This window comes from Nomascus leucogenys, chromosome 5, assembly GCF_006542625.1.
Source record: "Nomascus leucogenys isolate Asia chromosome 5, Asia_NLE_v1, whole genome shotgun sequence".
In the NCBI taxonomy this organism is placed as follows: domain Eukaryota; kingdom Metazoa; phylum Chordata; class Mammalia; order Primates; family Hylobatidae; genus Nomascus; species Nomascus leucogenys.
This window is the reverse complement of record NC_044385.1, coordinates 70,792,177-70,807,252: the sequence shown is the minus strand read 5'-3', so window position 1 is coordinate 70,807,252 and position 15,076 is coordinate 70,792,177. Positions and strand designations below refer to the sequence as shown.

The 15,076-nt window shown below is 34.3% G+C and overlaps 1 protein-coding gene across 4 annotated transcripts in view; it reads left to right on the top strand.

Annotated features, from left to right (window-relative positions):
- Window positions 1–15,076, top strand: part of TSC22D1 (TSC22 domain family member 1) — a 153,242-nt gene that overhangs the window by 34,847 nt on the left and 103,319 nt on the right. Inside the window, exons 2-3 of one of the 4 annotated variants that reach the window (XR_001115810.2) lie at window positions 1,985–2,154; window positions 3,032–4,325. The exons of 2 other annotated variants lie outside the window; for them this stretch is intronic. Coding sequence is in view for 1 of the 2 variants with exons in the window: in XM_004088126.3 (XP_004088174.1) it covers window positions 1,998–2,154; window positions 3,032–3,049 (175 nt within the window). In the remaining variant the exon portion in view is untranslated. Of the gene's footprint in view, window positions 1–1,984; window positions 2,155–3,031; window positions 4,326–15,076 lie in introns of those variants that run through there. One more of the 4 variants, XM_004088126.3, reaches the window with a different exon arrangement.

The following is a 15,076-nucleotide window of genomic DNA, read 5'->3' as shown; positions in this document are numbered from 1 at the left end:
ACTTTTGTAGCACCTATTTGCACCATATAGGTACTGTGAAAATGTATGTAGATAGCTCCAACGTACTGATTTTAAGCCTTTTTCCTCTGTTAAAGAGCCACTCCTTAACAACTCCAGCTGTGGAATGGTTTGTTAATCTACTCGGGTTTTTTAGACTCTTGAAACTACTTAATTAGATTACATTTATTAAGATTCAGCATTCAGATCCTTTTTCTAATCTGTGCTCCTTTCTTCTTATCATCCATCATATACCTCCTCATTGTGATTATACTGTAAAATACTTTTTAAAGCCTACTGATCTGAAGATACAGTCTTTTAAATACTAAAAGGCTTTTGGACTTAAAATCTGTTGGAAACTTAAATTGAAAAAATAGCTGCCACTTTAGGTGCATAAAGTACTTTCATAATTATTTGATACCTCTTGTTAGATGGCAGTTTCACCTTCTTCTTTCCAATTTCTTTTTTCTTTAATATTTGGTAATTGCAGATTTGATGGTTAAATTCATAGGTTTTCTTTATTTAGGCCAAACTGTCTTCATTTCTCATTTGTACAGAATTGGTTATATCCCTGGGCAGAAGGGTTAGCTCATTCTTTTCATCTTTAAGCTTTTAAAATTACTTAGTCTAAATGTTGTTAGGTAATGGAATAACCATTCCTTTTCAGCTTTTGGCACATTTCCAAACTGGCTGGCAGAGCCAGGAGGAAGTGAAGGCATTAAAAACACTAACTTTGGTTGGTTGCTACCTTCTTAGTGCTGAGACTATAACCTTTGTTGGTTGATTGATAGAGAACAAGAGAACACAATCCTCGTTCCACTAACAGGTAAGGAACCTTTGTGATAACCAGTTGGTATGAGAGGGAGATTACTTGATAGCATTTTATAAAAACTTTATCCCAAAATATAACATGTCCCAGAAATAGGATACTGTGACTGACTGTACTCCGTAGAACAAGGATACACAGCACCTTTATGTTTAGAATAAGATCTGAAATTTAATAGGGATTTATTACTGTGTACCACAAAGCATAATTGATCTGTTTTCCAAAGGCAACACTGTTAAAATTTATCTTACAGTCCCTGTAACTTTAAATATGTATCTGCTTATCTTATTCTCCTTTCAGCTTTTCCTTGATCAGATGCTATGTGCTTTGAACTTCCTTCTCTTATTTACTTTATTCCTGTAATAAAGCTAGCTATTTTCTAGTATCTTTGCCATCATCTATAATTTGGGTATATCTTACTGCTTTAATTTCTATGTTATAGCCATTAATGATTATTCCTGGTTCTTCTTGACCCAAAAGAAAATGATTATGCATTTTAAAAAGGATTTTGAGTCTGTATTGCCTATATCCACTATTCTGCCTCCAGTTTTAAAGCTGAGTGCTTGAAGAATAAATCTTTTCAGTGACAGTAGTCATAAGCTTTGATAAAATATAGGCTTAGCTTTGTATTGCTATAATATGGGCTTATAGTGTGATTAATTCTTTAAGTTAATGAAGACTTGAACTCAGAGAAGAAATTCAGCTTCTTAGACTTTCCCAAAGTTTAGTAGTATTCCTGTTAATATGCTTGATTTTTTTCTGTTTCTACTTTTCAGTCCATCTTCTTTTCTTTGACAGAAGAATTAACTGGGACTCCTCCTTTGATATATCTGAGGTTGCGTGCCTTTTCCCTGTCCCTTAAAGACAACTATGATCTTGTTTCCAGTCATAATTTATCATTTTTGATTTGGTCTTCCACTCAGAGTTGAGTGGTTTATCACAGAGTGTGTTATGGCTTAGACCAATACAGGTCCCTTCTTAATAGTTATTGAGGAATTAATCATTTGTGGTGACAGACTTCTAAAATTCAAATTAAGAAGGCACTGAAGAAGGTATGCCCAAAGGTAGCTCCTTTTTATCCTGAGGATTAAGCCATTACAAACTCAAATGACCAGAGAATGTAATTTCTTAATAAGAATTTTTTCTTAAATCTATATTCAGCTCTCTATTTCAGTGCTTCTCTCCTACCAGAGGTGCAAGGAGTGATCCTAGAACCACAGATACAGCCAAGACCACGGAGAGCTTTTGACGTCAGGGGTCCACTTTCTCCACTGAACCCTTGGAGACAGAATATCCAGCTTCTGGAGAGAGTGGGAAAGGATAATAAACAAGTGGGTGCTTTCCATTATTTACTTGGGTTAATTTATAGATTGGAGTGTCCTTCCATTGCCCATTTAATTCTGTGGTAAACTCCTTGGGTTCATTTAAGAACCAGGTGGGACTGCAATCTGTTTTGTTTTTCTAAGAATGCTAACTAGTACTCATTCAAAAATGAGACCTAAAATTTAATTTTCTCTCCAGATAATTAAAGCAGTGGATGATTTGGGGCACATGATTTGACGAATGCCTATGTAGTCCACAGGAATTTTAAAAAGGGAATATCTACCCATTTTGGCCCTTATGGTATTAGTGGACTTCTAAGTGCTCTTTTATATTCAAGTAATTTAAAACATTCTGTATTTCATCTTTGGGCAAACTGGACATTTGAAGTCTAATTTATACAGTCAGATGTCCAGGTGTTATCCTACCCTGTTAGTGAGAACCTTTTGGTCTTCTTCCTACCTCAAATGTTAGGACTTCATATTAGATCTTTTAAAAGATGCAATGATAGTACTATTATGTTTTACTGTCAATTCTAGGCTCCATTCTTTAATAAAACATAAGTATGAATGAATGTAAGTTTCAGGATACAGTATCCCTGAAAGCTATGTTTAATATACTCAAAAGTCATTTTCTAGTCCCTAGGAATAAATATTTGTGGTAAAAGAACCCTTTCCTAGATTTCCCCCATGGCATTAAGATGGTTTTCTCTTAGTTTCTTTGATGCCAAGGGTAGGATTTGATTCCAGGAAGTTCTTATCACCTACAATGGGTAGAATGTGAACTTGTTACCTTTGGCAAGTTCTCATTTTTCCTTGGTGGATTCCTTCTGTGACTCTAGGTATCTTGATAATGGGAGACTGGTTTATTTGTTCTCTAATTGCCCAGATTTCTTTCAACTGGTAAAACATCATACTTCTTCAGCAAAAGGAATTCTTCTAGCAGAGCCTTCATGGATGATATCTGTCACACATGCCAGCACCTGCAGTTTGGAAGGCAGTGGTGAATGGATCCATGCAATATGTCTAGAAGACACAAGGATGAGCCAGCCACCTGATCTTGTCATTTATAAACTTTTAAGAATTACTCTGGTTTACTTTTGGTCTGAAAATGGAAAGGCTCAAATAATGAAATAATCTTTTCAGATTGGAATTTTACATGGCCATGAAAATATTTCTTTCTATTCAGAAGACTGAAATAGAGGAAGCTTCAGAGACTCCTTTCTTTTAAAAGCAGCTCTCTGTATCTGTTTCATTTAAAACATTTGTGGGATTGAAAATCACCTTAATGAAGTAGGCAAACATTTTTTTAGGTAGTAGAGGAAGTCCAAAACTTAATGAAATGGTTTTTTTTGTTGCCTGACACTGAAAGTAACTAGTAAATAAAGGGTGAACTTCTTAATTATTCGAAAACTGCTTTTAATATTAGGATATACTCTTTTAGCTCATCTTTGCTGGTCTTGAGCCTTATAATTGTCAAATCAACAAGGTTTCTAATAGAGAAGTAGAAAAAATATCTTTTGAGATGTAAGTAGCTTGGTCTGTCTTCTAAAGTAATACATACCTGTTAAAGTTGAGGTATTTTTTTCATACTGAAGGCATTCTAAAGTTTGAATGGTACTGTCACAAAACAGTAGTTTACAGAGCAGAGGCACTTAGTATTAGAATAAGCCTATAGGTGTGAAGGAATAAGTGTTGCAAAATAGTTATTTATCCAAGCTATCAATTAATTGATTGAAGTAGTTATCAAAATGTTTCTGTTTCTCTCTTTCTTTGATATCTATTAACTGGTCAGTCAAAGGCTATTAAAGAACATTTTTAAAGTCACCTAATGCTGCCAGTTTGTTAAATTTGGTATACATTTTAAGAATAGACATTCTGGAGTTATTAATATGGAAGCAGCTAAAATGTTTTAGGAAATCTCAAAAGTTTTAGAAGCCACATTTGCAAAAGCATAACCTGCACTTAGTCTTTCTTGGCTATCTGTATTTTTTTCTCATTAATTATAAATAAATTTTTGTAAGTATAGTACTTAAAAGTAAGTTTAAAGGTTCAATTTGAACTGAAATTCCCCCAGAGAGCTTTGAATTCCCATAAATGATTACAACTTTTACTCCCAACTTCTTGTTTTTAGTAAATGTTAATAAGACAATTGGTTTACAAACACATATGAATTAAAAAAACAACTGTCCATCATTTTAGGAAGAACTGAAGGAACTTAAAATGAGATTTGCTTGGAAATTAAGTTAGTTGAACTCTTTGAACCACAGTAGAAACCACGTTGTGTGGCCTGTGAGATTATAAGCTTTTTGTTTCAGCTTTGAAGATGAAAAGTGATTTAATCTCTTAATCTCATGCTTTGATTGAATTTTAGCTCTGTTCCTTAAAATATGCAAAAGGAAATGTAAGTGCATTTCTAGTCACTTCATGCCACTACGAGCTATTTATTTAAAAGTGAAACTTTTTGTATATTATTGTGAACTGATTTGTTTATTTAAACTTTTATTTTGGTGAATTTACCTTTGAGTTTTTTTATATTTTATGTCACAAAATGAAGTCCTATATTTTTCAGTGTTTATGAATATTAATATAAACTATTTTTTAGAATGACTAATTGTGTAATATCTGTATTATGTGATAATTTGAAATCTAATAAATATTTTCTCCATGAAAAAAATGCACTTACTGATAATGGCTTATTTCTGTTTCAGGAGTAGAAAGTGAAAACTGCTCAACAGTATTTTTAAATGTATTTTAATTTTCTGTGTCTTTCCCTAAATATTTCTGAATATATATTCTACCTTTCTGTGTTAGTTTTTTTTTGTTTGTTTTGTTTTTTTTGTTGTTGTTGTTGTTTTTTTTCAGAAAAATACTTTCTTGAACTGTTAGTGATTCTTCATGGGGGTCACCAGTGAATGTATGAAATAGGTGATCTGTTTTGTATGTTTTTGCATTTTCCTGATTAGCATCATCTTTCCTGATTAGTTTCCAGAATTGGATTTTTTTAGATGCAATTTTTGTACCTCAATTTTGCAAACCATTAAAACTCTTGAGTTAATACTGTAAATATCAAGAGTAATTTGGCCAAGTCTTTTAATGCTAGATTGATCAAAATATAACTCTTACAGAATAGCATCCAAAACAGTTCCTTTACCCAGAAGAACATTTGAAAATAATGGCTGATTAGAGAACTATGCAATTCATAAGAACTGTTGAAATGAAAAATGTTTTGTATTTTAGTGTTCTACTTGCACAAATAATTGTAGAAGGAGAAATCTTGACCTCATAGTCTCTTGTTTTTAAATCTTATCAAGACAGCATGGAGAAGGGTAATATTTAGTTTTATTGATTCTTGTTTTTATAGCTACATAATTTTACTTAATTGAAGCCACAGGAACAATTTACCCTTTCTGTGCAGGATTTGCTTAGAAGCAAGAGGATTTCCTTTCAGATTTGAAGGAAAGTTATTGAAGTAGACCCCCAAAATTAAAAATAACATTAAGATGGGGTCCTAGGCAAGAAGTAAAAATTGAATTAATGACAATTGGTGGATTAAAATATAATAATTTGGCTCCCCAAAGAAATTATACTCTGAAAAAAATCAAATTTCTAAAAGGCAGTCATGATCTAGAATAGCTGTTGTATTGGGGGTGGCGGAAAGGAAGCCAACATTCTTGGTTTTATTAACCTGGTAAGTTTGGAAAAAAAGTAAAGATTCTGTGGATAAAATTTTGTTTTTAGAATTAAAGCTATTAAAAGGTTTACAGACACAGTATATTTCAATGAAAGGCTGTATTTTATTTGAATATAAAAAAAGCTATAAGCTTTTCCTATATGTGTGTGAAAGGGTAGGTTGGGCATGGAAGTTAAAATACACCCTGCATTGGAAACCTGAAAAATATTGCAAAGATAATGGTGACATGAGTTTCTAAAAAGTAATTTTTAAATCTTAGACTCTTCTTTACATCATCATTAACCTTCAAAATAAAAATACTACAGAATGTTGAATTTGGCTTACCATTGTATTTTCGAGGTATAGGAAGATAGGCTTATGGTTTCACCATCACTGACTAGATTAACTATAGTATAAAAATTTGTTTTGATTGTTCTTTAGTAAGGAAACAAAGGTTTTTTTTTTTTTTGTACCTTCTGTTTAAAAAAACATGACAAGCAGTGTGACTGCAAAGTCCTGACTTATAGGTTATTGTAAATATGTACACAGATCTTATTTTCTTTGCCATATTGAAATAGTCTGACAAATGTCAGTGCTTAGATGTCCTAAGCAATTTTTTTACTTTATTTTTATCCAGGTATTTTTGTTTCCCTTTAAAAATATTTCATAGTAATTTAGTCCTAAAATGTGAAATATTTGTTTCAAAATTAAGCACTTAGGTACTCTGGAGTGTTTTTTCCACTAATATGTACATCTAAGGTAATTAGATTACTGCATTAAAAATGTTAGTGAACTTTGAAGTATTCATCGGAGTTTTCAGGAATTATGATCAAAGGGATCTCTGCTCAAGAGGTAAGGTATGGCATAGGTAGAAAAATATTCAAAATATGTTTAATGTTTGGATTATAATGTAGACTACAACAGGTATCCTTGGGTTTTCAGATAGATGTGGAATTAGGAAAATAATTTTTCTTAAAACTCTCTGAGAAGAGAAATTGATAAACCACAAATTTGTTTTTGTGTGGCTTTGGAGTGCATTGAGAAACTTCCACAGACATTGTACTCTTTGTATATGTAGCCTCCAATATTCCAAGGCATTTCCTACCCCTGCTCTCTTAGTATTTATGATTCATAATTTCTCAAGCCTGAGCACTGTAAAAATACTGTACTTTGGTAAGTTGAGTATATATTTCATGAGATTATTGCCTGGAATATTTTTGGCAAAATTTTTGCAGATTTTGGCAAAGCAAAAGGAAAGTACAAATCTCTTTTTGCCTGTTTATATTAAATAATATCTAGAACTTAGAAAACAATTGCTTGACTTAGTAACTTTTATTTTGGTTTGAGAAATTAAGAAATTCTGTAAACGTTTACTTAACACTGTAACTCGGAAATCTTGTACTGAGGATCAAGAAATAATATTGTTGCCTGGTATATAAAATAATTGACAGGAGAAAGTGATATGCTATTATTCTCTAGGGAATATTAAGTAGGTTCAAAGGGTTGTGTTAGGATAATAATCAGTATATCTAGAAACAAAGAAAAATGCAATATTGAATATGGACAAGATAGAAAATAGATTAGGACTTTTCCCCCTAGAATTAAATTACTAGTGTAATTTACTCAATAAAGGACAACATCAGAAAATGCAATAATCCTTCATCATGGTTTTGAGTTCTTTAAAAGGAACTGCTAGTGGACATTTTTGGGGTTTTTTTTTGTTTGTTTGTTTGTTTTTAAGACAAGTCTCACAGTGTCACCTAAGCTGGAGTGCAGTAGCACCATTATAGTTCACTGGAGCCTGGAACTCTTAGCCTCAAGTGATCCTCTCGCCTCAGTTTTTTCTGCTACAGGCGTGCACTGCCACATCCGCCTTTTTTTTTTTTCTCCTTGAGACGGTCTTACTCTGTCGCTCAGGCTGCAGTGCAGTGGCTCAATCATGGCTCACTGCAGCCTTGAACTCCCCAGGTTCAGGTGATCCTCCTACCTCAGCCTCTCAAGCTGGGACTATAGGTATGCACCACCGTACCCAGCTAATTTTTGTATGTTTTTGCAGAGATGGAGTTTATGTTCTCCAGGCTGAGGAGTGATCCTCCCTTCTCAGTCTCCTAAAATGTTGAGATTACAGGCATGGGCTACTGCTCCTGGCCTGGCTTTTCTTAAAATAATTTGATATTTATTCCACCTTACCTTTTGATGTACAAAAAATGATAATGTGAATCAACATGCCACCATTATCTTTGCTAAGTTCTTTGTGATAGAACTTAGCATTTCATAGCTGGTTCCATGTACATTCAGGATACTGCTTTTGTTTGTTTGTTTTGGAGACAAGAGTCTCGCTCTATTGCCCAGGCTGGAGTGCCGTGGGGCAATCTCAGCTCACTGCAACCACCGCCTCCTGGGTTCAAGCGATTCTCCCACATCAGCCTCCCGAGTACCTGGGATTACAGGCACCTGCCATCATGCTCGGCTAATTTTTGTATTTTTGTAGAGATGGGGTTTCACCATGGTGGCCAGGCTGGTCTTCAACTCCTGACCTCAGGTGATCCACCTGCGTCGGCCTCCCAAAGTGCTGGGAAAGGATACTCTTTGCTAAGAAGTTGATTCAGAGTTTGCTTCCATGCCTTTTTTTTTTTTTTTTTAAATTTTATTTGATACAGAGTCTTACTCTCACCTAAGCTGGAGTGCAGTGGCATGATCTCGGCTCACTGTAACATCTGCCTCCTGGGTTCAAGTGGTTCTTGCGTCAGCCTCGTGAGTAGCTGGGATTACAGGCATGGACCACCACACCCAGCTAATTTTTTGTACTTCTAGTAGAGATGAGGTTTCACCATGTTGGCCAGGCTGGTCTTGAACTCCTGACCTCAAGTGATCCATCTACCTCAGCCTCCCAAAGGGATTACAGGCACCGGCCATCATGCGTGGCTAATCATGCCCTCAAGTGAACCACCACGCCCAACCCCCGCTCCCATGCCATTTTTACTTGAAAATTACTTTAGAATTATCTAGCTTAGCACCCTTATTTTACATGCAAGATAATTGGTATCCAGAAATACCACATACATTTCTAATACCACACTGTTTTTAAACAAATTGTCTGTAGTACTCAAGTCTCTTCACTACCAGATGTACCACTTTACTACTTGCTGCTGCTTGTTCATCCTAGTTTGGAACAACAGAGCAAGTCTGATCCCTTTCAAATGTGACAGCCTTCAAGATAGCTATTAATTTCCCATCAATTCCAAGGCCAAGTCTTCTACATATTAAGTATCCCCATATTCTTACCTCTTATTCATGTAGCATGCTTTTGAGATCCTTAAAGATTTTGTAGATTGGCCGGGTGTGGTGGCTAACGCCTGTAATCCCAGCACTTTGGGAGGCTGAGGCGGGCAGATCACAGGTCAGGAGATCGAGACCATCCTGGCTAACACGGTGAAACCCCGTCTCTACTAAAAATACAAAAAAATTAGCCGGGCATGGTGGCGTGTGCCTGTAGTCCCAGCTACTCGGGAGGCTGAGGCAGGAGAATGGCGAGGACCTGGGAGGCAGAGCTTGCAGTGAGCCGAGATGGTGCCACTGCACATCAGCCACAGGGCGACAGAGCAAGACTCCGTCTCAAAAAAAAAAAAAGATTTTGTAGATCTTCTGTGAGCGCACTGCAGCTTCTGTTAGTGTGTGACACCAAACCAGCACATTACAGATGTGCTCTGCCTGGGCTTATAACATGTGACCTTATGTTACCTTTGGCCTGGAATACCGCTTTCTCCTTAAATATCCAGTAAAGTGCTTGATTTTATGCATGTTGAGATTCTCCTAGGCAAAGAAATTATAGTGATATGAAAAAGTATTTTGTTTCTAAAAATTAGGCTAGTAGTCTGTATCTGCAAACTATTTGTATTTTGCACAGCTTATAAAAAAATTGACTCAGTGTTACAGCCACAACCTTGGGAAATCATAGATACAAAAGTACAGTCTCCATTTAAGTTATTTTCAGTTTGCTTTCTTAGTTCTGACTTAACTTTAAATTGTATATTAAATTGTGTAAATATAAAATGTTATTTTTCAGGTTGTATTTACTAATTTAAGGGTAACCAGGCTTCTTGGAGACACTTGTCATGTGACTGGTATTGAGAAACAAATAAACTTGAGTTTAGTAACATAATTAAAATTAGTGGAAAAGGGTGGGAAATATATCAAATGGCAGAAGATGGTGAAGAAGTAGTCCTGGAAGTTTGAGAATATGGCCTAAATTCTAATTCAGGTACAGTGTTGTGTTGCATATTGAAATACAGTGCAAACATTCTGCTATAGCAACATTATTTTAGTATAACAGTGCTTTTAATTACCATTTAAAGTATTTATCCTTCCCCAAATCTTGAACTCCTGGAAGACATGAGGTGTTTTATTTATTTAATGGTTGCATGTACATCTAAGGGTATAGGTACCCCAATTTGAGAAACACTGGTTGAGTTAGGATATATCCTGTCTTGCCTGAGTTAGAAAGAATTTGGGGGAAAATAAGAAAAGAACATTTACATACCTACTAAGTGTACCTTTGCTAGGTGCTTCAGGTATATTTACCTAATTTAATTGAGTTAACCTGTGAGAAAGGTGATAATTTTTTCATTTTACACATAAAAATGTTGAAGCTCAGAGGTTACAAGACCTGGCCAAGGACATATAATCCATAAGCAATGAAGATGGCATTCAAAGGCAGATCTGTTGATCTATTACACCATTGATAATGCATTTGCATATTCTCAGAATTTCATATAGAACCTCAGTGTCTGAATTAAAGGGTTATTTTAGTATTTTTTTAATAGACTTTTAAAAAAGAGCAGTTTTACATTTATGGAATAATTGACCAGTAAGTGTAGAGGGTTCCCATTTACCTCCTCCTCCCTCCCACAGTTTTCTGTTACCATCTTGTGTTAGTGTGTTACATTTGTTATAATTGATGAACCAGTATTGATCAATTATTAATTAAAGTCCATAGTTTACATTGGGTTCATGCTTTCTGTCATGCAGTTCTATAGGTTCTGTCAAATACATGTCACGTATTCACCATTAGTATCATACAGAATAGTTTGACCTAGAAATGTCCTTTGCTGCCTTATTTGTGTGATGGCTGGATCATATGGTAAGTCAGTGCTTAGTTTTGCAGTACAGAAACTGCCACTGTCTTCTAAAGTGGCTTTACCATTTTGCATTCCCATCAGCAATGAATGTGATTTCTGTTGCTCCACATTCTCACCAGCATTTGATGTTATCATTTGGCTGTAGCTACTCTAATAGGTGTGTAGTGGTATCTCATTGTTTTAATTTGCAGTTCCCTAATGATACATGTTGTTGAACATCTTCTCATACACTTTCCACTCAATCTGCTGAGTGCTTAAATTATTTACCCATTTTAAAAATCAGGTTTTTTTTTTTTTTTGAGTTTTAAGAGTTCTTGATATATTTTGGATACCAGCCCTTTATCGGGTGTTTGGTAAATGTTTTCTCCCAATCTGTGGCTTGTCTTCTCATTCTGTTAATATTGTCTTTTGCAAAGAAATTTTAATAAAGTCTGCCTTTACTGGGTCATGATTTTGGTGGTGTATCTAAAAATTTAAGGCCACCGAGATTTTCCCATTTTATGTCCTACAGATTTTTTAAGTTTTGTGATTTACATTTAGATCTATGACTTGTTCTCAGTTTTTGTGAAAGGAGTAAGGTTTGTGTTTACATTGATTTTGGGGGGGATGAGGGACATGTTATGTCCAGTTGTTCCAGCACCATTCGTTGAAGGCTCTTCTTTCTCCATGAATTGCCTTTGCTCTCTTTTCAAAGGTCAGTTGACTATATGTGGTTCTACATCTGGGCTCTTTATTCCATTCCACTGATCTTTTCTTTGCCAATATCATACTGTGTTGAATACTGAAGGTTTTTAGTAAGTCTTGAAGTCTGGAGAGTGTAAATCCTCTGACTTGGTTCTTTGGTATTGTGTTGGCCGTTTTGGACCTTTTGCTTTTCCACATAGACTTTCAAATCTGTTTGCCTGTATCCACCACGCCAGGATTTTGACTGGGATTGCACTGAATCTAAAGATCAAGTTGGGAAGTATTGACATCTTAGCATTATTGAGTATTCCTATCTATAAACACGGAATATCTCTCCATTTTTTCAGATCTTTGATTTTTGATTAACATTTTTTAGCTTTTTCCTTATATAGATCTTATATGAGATCCTATTTTGTTAGATTTATACCAAAGTGTTTAATTTCTTGGTGTTAATGGTGTTTTAATTTCAAATTCCAATTGTTCATTGCTGGTGTATGGGAAAGCAATTGACTTGTATACTAACCTTATATTCCTCAACTTTGCTATATTTGTTAGTTGCAGGAATCTTTTCCTTGATTCCTAGGGGTTTTCAACATACCCAATCATATCATCTGCAAACAAGTTTTATTTGTTCCTTTTCAATCTGCATACCTTTCATTCTGTTTGCTTATTGCACTAGCTAGGACTTCCCAGTATAATGTTGAATTGGGGTGGTGAGAGGAGACATCCTTGTCTTGTTCCCAATATTAGGGGAAAGCATCCTTCTTCACCAACAAGAAAGACATTTCTCAACAGTAAGTGAGATGTTCACTGTAGGTTTTTTTTGTTGATACTCTTTATCAGGTTGAGGGAGTTTCCCTCTCTTCCTACTTTGCCCAGAGTTTTTATGAATGGATGTTGGATTTTTGTCATGTGCTTTTTCTGCATTTATTGATAGGATCACATGATTTTTCTTTAGCCTATTGATGTAGTAGATTTTATAAATTGACTTTTGAATGTCAAACCAGCCTTGTATATATGGAAAAATCTCACTTGGTCATGGTGTAGAATTTTTTTTATACATTGTTGGATTTGATTCGTATTTTGTCAAGGATTTTTGCATCAATATTAATGAGAGATTGGTCTGTAATTTTCCTTTCTAGTATTATCTTTGTCTAGTTCTGTTACAAAGGCCCCACAGAATGAGCTAGGAATTGTTTACTGTTTCTGCTTTCTAAAGAGATGATAGAGAATTGGTATCATATCATGAGATACCTGGTAGAACTCTACATGGGAAGGTTATTAATGATTGATTCAATTTCTTTAATAGATATGGGCCTATTCAGTTTATCTGTTTCTTCCCGTGTGAATTTTGATAGATTGTATTATTCAAGGAATTTGCCCATTTCATCTAACTTACCAAATTTGTGGAGACAGAACTGCTTATAACACTTACTATTCTTTTAATAGCCATGGGATCAGTAGTCATGCTCTTTGATTTGTGGTATTATTTTTTGGTGTCTTTTATTGGCTAGCCTGGCCCTAAGTTTATCAGTTTTATTGATCAAAGAACTAGATTTTGGTTTTGTTGATTTTTCTGTATTAACATGTTTTCATTACATTGATTTCTGATCTAATTTCTTTTTCTGTTTGCTTTAGATTTATATTGCTCTTCTGTCTCAGTTTTCCTAGATTACTGGTTTTCAGTCCTTTTATATGCTTTCAGTGTTATAAATTTCCCTCTAGCACTGTTTCTGCTGCATTCCAAAAATTTTGATAAACTATTTTTATTTTCATTTAGTTTGAAACAATTAAAAAAATTTGAGGCTTCTTTGACCCATGTTATATTTAGAAGTGTATTTTTAAATTTCTAAGTATTTTGTGGGTTTGCAACTATCTGTAAATATTTGGTATGTGTTACTGATTTTTAGTTAATTCCATTGTGGTCTGAAAGCTTGGTTTGTATTCTTTTACATTTGTTATATGTTTTTATTGCCCAGAATGTGGTCTGTTTTGGTGAACATTTATGTGAGCTTGAGAAGAATGTGTATTTTGTTTGTTGTTGGATGAAGTAGCCTATAGATGTCAATTAGATCCTGTTGATTGATGGTGCTGTTTAGTTCAATTATGTCCTTACCGATTTTCTGCCCTCTGGATCTGTCAATTCCTGATTGAGGGGTGTCTAAGTCTTTAACTATGATAGTGGATTTGACTAGTCCTCCTTACATTTCTATCAGTTTTTTCCTCATATTTTGATGCTCTATTGCTAGGCACATACATATTAAGAATGGTTATGTCTTCTTGGAGTATTGGTCCCTTTATCATGATGAAATGCCTTTTCTTTGTCTTTGATAATTTTCCTTGTTCTGAGGTCTACTTTGAGATTAATGCAGCTATTCCCACTTTGTTTTGATTAGTGTTAGCATAGCATATCTGTCCCTATCCTTTTACTTTTAACCTCTATGTGTTTTTATATTTAAAGTGGGTTTCTTGTAGACAACATACAGTGTACAGTTGGGTCTTGTTGTTTTAAATCCACTTTGAAAGTCTCTGTCTTTTAATTGGTATATTTAAGCTGTTCACATTTAAAATGATTATTGATTTAGTTGGATTAGTTATCTGGTCTAGGTTTGCAGCTTTTCTGTTCATTGCTCTTGTTTTTTGTTTTTTTTTTTTTAATTTATTTTGCCCTCCACTCTTTTTCTGCCTTCTCTGTTATTGGTTGAACATTTTAAATAATTCCATTTTCTGTCGGCTCTTAGCATATCAATTATACTTAAAAAATGTTTGTTTTAGTTGCCCTAGAGTTGGCAGTGTACATTTACAACTAATCCACCTTCAGTTAACATTAAAACTGTTTTATGGGCAGTGCTGGTACCTTATAACATAGCATTCCCAATTATTTCTCCCATTTCTTATAACACTGCTGTTTTTTATTTTGCTTTCCCATAAATTATAATTATTCAATATATTGTTGATGTCATTATTTTGAACAAACTTAGATCAGTTAAGAATTTTTAAAATAAATGTTTTTATCTTTTATTCTTTAATGCTTTTCATTTCTTTGTGTAGATCTGTAACCTGTATTTTCCTTCTTTTGGAAGAACTTTTAACAGTTTTTTCAAGACAGGTCTAGTAGTGACAAATTCTCTATTTTTATCTGAGAAAGTCTTTTTTTCTCTTATACTTTTTAAGAATTTTGCTGTATGCAGAATTGTAGGTTGATAGTTTTTTCTTTCAGCACTAAATATTTCACTTCAATCTTCTTGCTTGCATGGTTTCTGAAGAAATGTCTGATGTAATTCTTAGCCTTGTTCCTCAATAGGTAAGGTTTCTCTTAACTACCATCTGTGGCTTCTTTAAGTATTTTTTCGTTGTCTTTGATTTTCTGCAGATTGAATATGACATGCCTAAGTGTAGATTTTTGGTATTTATCTTCATGTTCTCCAAACTTTTTGCA